General features: G+C 38.7%; 1 protein-coding gene across 2 annotated transcripts in view; it reads right to left on the bottom strand.

Annotated features, from left to right (window-relative positions):
• Positions 1-650: 650 nt before the first annotated feature.
• The window catches only part of slc35b3 (solute carrier family 35 member B3), a 14,462-nt gene continuing 9,707 nt past the window's right edge, over positions 651-5,405 (bottom strand). For both annotated transcript variants that reach the window (XM_015037116.1, XM_015037117.1), the window contains exons 6-10: positions 5,264-5,361; positions 3,891-3,983; positions 3,538-3,649; positions 2,734-2,803; positions 651-1,713 (exon numbers count right to left, since the gene is read on the bottom strand). In XM_015037116.1, coding sequence (XP_014892602.1) covers positions 1,563-1,713; positions 2,734-2,803; positions 3,538-3,649; positions 3,891-3,983; positions 5,264-5,361 — 524 coding nt within the window. In that variant the 3' untranslated portion in view covers positions 651-1,562. The remainder of the gene's footprint in view (positions 1,714-2,733; positions 2,804-3,537; positions 3,650-3,890; positions 3,984-5,263; positions 5,362-5,405) is intronic.

Genomic DNA, 5,405 nt, shown 5'->3' with positions numbered 1-5,405 from the left:
CAAGGGGATTTTTTTTTTTGAAAAAAAAAGTAAATTTTTTTTAAGGTTTTTTTTTTTTTTTTTTTTTTTTTTTTTACACGTCTCCACCAGGGGTGCCAATAAATGTGGCCAGCACTATAAATAGGACTCTCTAAGGTAATGAATATTCAAAACCAAAAGCAAGGATTTGGTTGAAGGGGAGTTCACACAAAAGACAGCAGGTCCGCAAATCAGCATGTAATCAAATGTCCTAACCAAATTAATGCTAATGCATCACATAAAACATTTTAACGACCAGTTTAAATTGTCGAGAGGAAAAAAACAAAACTCTGTCCCAAAACAAAAAAAGATATTAATTTACTAGTAGGATCTTAAATACATTATCAATTTACAGACTTTAACTTAGCAACTGTGTGACTGACACCACTTAAAATAAGATGTCTGCAAATTAATAGAATAGCTTACAGAAAGAAAAGACTGCTGTTTATTTTCTGTTTAGCAGCACCATCCCTTTCTTTCTTTTTTTTTTTCCAGGACTCCTAATCAAACACGCCTTGGGCCACGAGATGGATAAACACACACAGATAGATTCTGGCAACATTTCAACTCCTCTCTGAAGCGGTGCAATGGGAGAGAGAAAGGCCTGGCACACAAAACCACACAAACACAAATCACTGTAATTACTAAACACATAGTTTATTGTAAAAAGAGATGTACCCTTTCATCCAGAAATTATTAACGAATTATGGCAGTTGACAAGTGTCGCTATACGGCGACACAAATAACCACGTAGAACTTAAAATGCTCATCACGTGACCAGACGCACCACTTCTTTTTTAAGTTACCCATAAAGTATGAAAAACCACTTTTAGAAAGACGTTTATTATGCAAAACACAATTTTTTTTGTCCGTTTTTCTGGCACATGCGAGGGGGGGGGGGGGGGAAAAAGGGTTTTTTTAAAAAAATGTTTCGATTTGTTTGTCATACAGGGTGGGCGACAATCATTTTAGACATGACGCACATCTGGATTTATCTTATTATTTTTCCCTTCCAACAGTTTGTTTCTCTTCCAACCACTCAAGGGGTTGAGTTGATTCCAGTGCAAAACTGTGCAATTTGGTTAGCTAAGGAGCTGGCTTCCCTTTAGAGAGCGTCGACAGTCCTCACGGCTTCAACCCGACGCTGGGAATGTTTCTGTGGGGCTCTAAAGCTCGCTTTGCAAGACCCCACCAGGCACTGAGCCCCTTTTATAAAGCATTTCTCTTTTTTTTTATTTTTACACTTCTTACAGGGCTTCCAGCTAACCGGCAGAGTTCTGGTATTAGATATAAACATCATCCAGCAACTCCCTGAACCACAGTTTAATCATGTCAGCTGCTTGTAAGGCTGATTGGAGGTCAAACCCTGTATGCCCATCAGGTATTGATGGTGATGTAGCGCCGTTGCTCAGGCACATGCTCCGGCTCATCTCCTGGAAAATCGTGGACCGAGGCGTGGAGACGTCGGAAGCAGTCTTGTCTGTGTGGGGTTCCGCCGAACCGGTGGCGGTGTGGGGAAGACGGGGGGCAGGGGGGGAGCCCACCTACACGTTTTGCGACAGAAATCGGACTTTCTTTTTCGTCAGCAGCCAGCTCCTGACGTCCTTTAACGTGGGGAGTTTCATTTTGTCTTTGTTTTTACTGTAAACATTCAAGAAGATGCCGAAGACCACCAGGAGGCCGGCCCAGATGTACCTGTAAAAAAGGCGAGACAAGTTGAAATTGTAAAGACGTCTCGGAGAGAACGCTTACGGGATGCCGATAATTATTATTTGAGTGCCTTCTTAAAAATACTATTTTTTTTTTCTTCTTCTTCTTCCCATGCAGAACCAACAAGAAGTGCTGATCAGAAGTTCACATGCCTATTCACGGTTCTGTATTTGTGGATTTTTCTGTGGGACGAAACTCCAAATTACACGCAGAAAATGTATCTACTTTCAGATTTTACATACAGCGCATATGTAAACTATTTGAAACAAAATTCTATTTGACAGGCTATTGGATGATGTTTGCGTTATTAAAGGCGAAGCCACAAGTATTGGAGTCAACTGTGGACCTTAACTTGCTCTTAATTTTGGTTGTTTTACATGGTGGGATGAAGATGCAACAAATACTTTCAAGTCGTATCAAAAACAAGGATCAGGTTAGTTTGAATTTATAACTGATTTTCTTTAATCCATACAGGGTTAACATAACAGGTCATTTTTCTGACCTGGACAGGCAAATGTTAAAAGCAGAGTCTGCTTCCAAAACCGATCAATAATGGGCGTATGCAAACTTCTGACTGGCACCATGTCTGTTGTTCTGAGTAAAACGGCACTAAATGCAACACTTTTCAAGTGGGGGAAGCAGAAAACCGCAAATTGGCAAAATATAAAAAGATATAAGGGAAAGAACTGAAAGAATGAAACTGGCCAGGTTGTACAAAAGTTTTTAGGTTTTTTTTTCTTAAGATATCTCGACATGCGTGTCAAAATTCATAACAAAGAAGGAGCGCCAGAGGTATGAAGAAAATCAGTCCCCTCTGACACAACCGCAGAGTTAAGACGATAAGTCGGAGAGTAAAAGGTGAAGGACAACGATAACAGCAGGGGATAAAAGTCAAGGAGGCCAAATCGAGTTTTCTTCAACAAAGAAGAGATCAGTGGCATCACGACACTCTGGAGCTTACGGAAAGACTGAAGAGGCAAAAGTGAAAAAGGTGATGGTACTTACTGGAAAGTGAACGGTTTGGTGAAGAACATGAAGGAAAGTATGATGGTCATGGCCTTTCTTCCAGTGGTCACTGGAAAAGAAGCAACCAAAAGGAAGGCAGCATTTACATTTCTACAATAAATCTCAAAAAGATGAAAAAAGTTCAACACAAGTTACTTTCAAACTTGACTTTCAACTGCTGATATAAGCTTTTATTTTATACACATTGGTCCTAAAGAGATAACAGATTTGTTTGGGAGAAAAAAAAAAAGTTTGTGGCATATAAATGAGTATTATGAAATTATTTACAAACTTTTTCCTGTTTGACATATTTCTTGTACAATTCAAATGAAAAGTAACGATACTGTACGGAGAGACCATTAACATTTTGCTACAGGTTGCAGTAAGCAAATGTCTGGAAAAAAAAAAAAAAAAAAGTTTAATTGTTTGCAATTTTGTTTCATGTTCACAACAACCGATAGCTGGTGTGAACACAAGATGACTAAAATTTAAAAAAAATGAATAAAAATGTACTTAAGATTGACAAAAGATCCAGACAACACAATTCAACAAAAAGCTGTGATGTCTTTTTGGACGGTTTCCCAATGAATGATTTTTTTCCTGTTAAGCTGTATAACAATCTTTTTCTTTTTTTTTTTTTTAAAGCACAAAAACTGGCATTAAAAAACAGCTGCACATATATGTTTAACTGTCGTGTTTTATTATGTAGTAATAAATGTCAAAATTTTGTGTTAGGTATGTAACTACAGACAAGAAAAAAAACAAAAAAAAAACAAACAGAAAATATTTTCCTGTGTCTCTGACCTGTTACTGCAACCAGGGCGCCAAACAGCTTGATTAAGGCCAGCACAAAGGAGATCCCAAAATAACCCGTAAGAGAGAAGAAGAAGGCATAACCGTACGTCTTAACAGGATGCTGCAAGAGAGAACATCAGAGTCTTTTCTGAGCCTTCGGGCAGTCTTGTTGGTCCATTAAAAATCAGAAGCTTTTTTCCCCATTTCCAAAAAGGACGAATCAAAGAGCACAGAGAGACGAACTCAGAATCAGAATGCACAAAAACGTGATTTTATTCGATTAAAACGCGCACACACACACAGTAAACACAGTCAACCCCATTAACAGGCAGGGATATGTAATAGTCTTACAGGATATTTACCTCTGAGCAGAAAGCCACAGCTGGGCCCAGCCCACCCACACAGAGCAAGCCTCCCAGTATGTAGATGAAACCGATAGAGTACGAGTACAGCACCTGTGAACACACGACTAAACGATGAATCAGTGATGTCACACGTCGGGGCTTAGCTTCATCCTTTAGTTGAAACGCTAAACACAAATGTCGGCAGGGATAAACTTCCCGTGTTTATCTCCCGTCATGTCAGCAGATCTGCAGGTCAATATGTTCTCGTTTTGATCTCACTGAGAGTCATAGAGCCTGGCAAAAAATTAACTTTAAGTAAAGGAGTCTTTGGATTAAAACTTGGCAAAAATTGGGAAAAAAAAAAAAAAAACAAACAAAAAAAAACAAAAACTATGAAATGACAAATAGCACAATTGTTGGCAACGCTGTATTCAAGACTTTGTAAAAATCTATGTCCAATCACAGCATTTCACGAGGTTGGAGAATAAAGAGACAGATCTTTGACTATTCCACTTTGATTACCCAGAGTCCTCAGTCCTGACTTAAGTTTTCCTTTAGTAAGTTCCCACTGGGTTTAGCTCTGGGAACTGAGACCATCACACTAGAAGGTTGATTTTGATCATGTTTACCCATTTCTTTAGTTATTTGGCCAAAAATGATCACCCATCATTAATTTAAAGGTATATTCCACCAAACTTGTACTCAAAATATCCTGGCATTTCAAACATTTCAGGATGCCATGCTTCCCCAACAAGAACTCAGCTACTTTGACAAACAAAGAAAGGCTCACAACATCCTCATATTCATCAGTTGTTGTTTTGGAACTTAGCAAGAGTGTTTTGCATTTAGAAAATTCCATCTTAGTTAGTTCAGATTAAAGTCCCAACAGATTTCAGTCAGCTTTTAGGCATACGTTGACGTTGGTAGGATAGAAAAGGTTTTATCCAGACATTCCTCCTTAACAGCCGACTGCTTTTGCCCTTTATTTAGTGGCAAGATAAACCTGGCTCTTTATCCAGCTTAGTGCCCGATGGGTAAAAGAATGGGCCTCTGTCATGTCATATTTATACCCCACAGACACAGAAAGCCCTGAATTACTGATTAAAAATGCCTCAAAACTACGATGAACATCAATCGGTGAAGGACATATTTAAAAAAAGAAGAAGCAAAAAGCACCTGTTACATTTATTTTAAAAGGGAGCATAACCAATAAGTTTGTTAAGCTTCCCCACCAGACCAATAAAATGTTCAGTATGACATTGTGCTGCGGTAATTAAACGACACAATTACTAAGGCTTTTTACTCGTCTGTCCTGTGCGCCGACAAATTTGTCACATCTGCATACGTTCTTTACCAGCAATATGTGAATATATATGTAAAAAACTATTCACCATTTCAGAGTTGGAGCCGTTGTGGAGCTTCATGGCCTTTTCCTGCACATTTCCAATCACGGCATCTGCACACAGAGCCAGGGAGATGAGCACAACACCTGCAAAACAAAAACACATATTTACTACAGACGTGTTACATGTA

The sequence above is a fragment of the Poecilia latipinna genome, unplaced genomic scaffold (genome assembly GCF_001443285.1).
Source record: "Poecilia latipinna isolate Pla-1442-1.1 unplaced genomic scaffold, P_latipinna-1.0 Scaffold394, whole genome shotgun sequence".
In the NCBI taxonomy this organism is placed as follows: Eukaryota; Metazoa; Chordata; class Actinopteri; order Cyprinodontiformes; family Poeciliidae; genus Poecilia; species Poecilia latipinna.
Note: the sequence above shows the minus strand (reverse complement) of the source record. Positions and strands in the feature narration are given on the sequence as shown.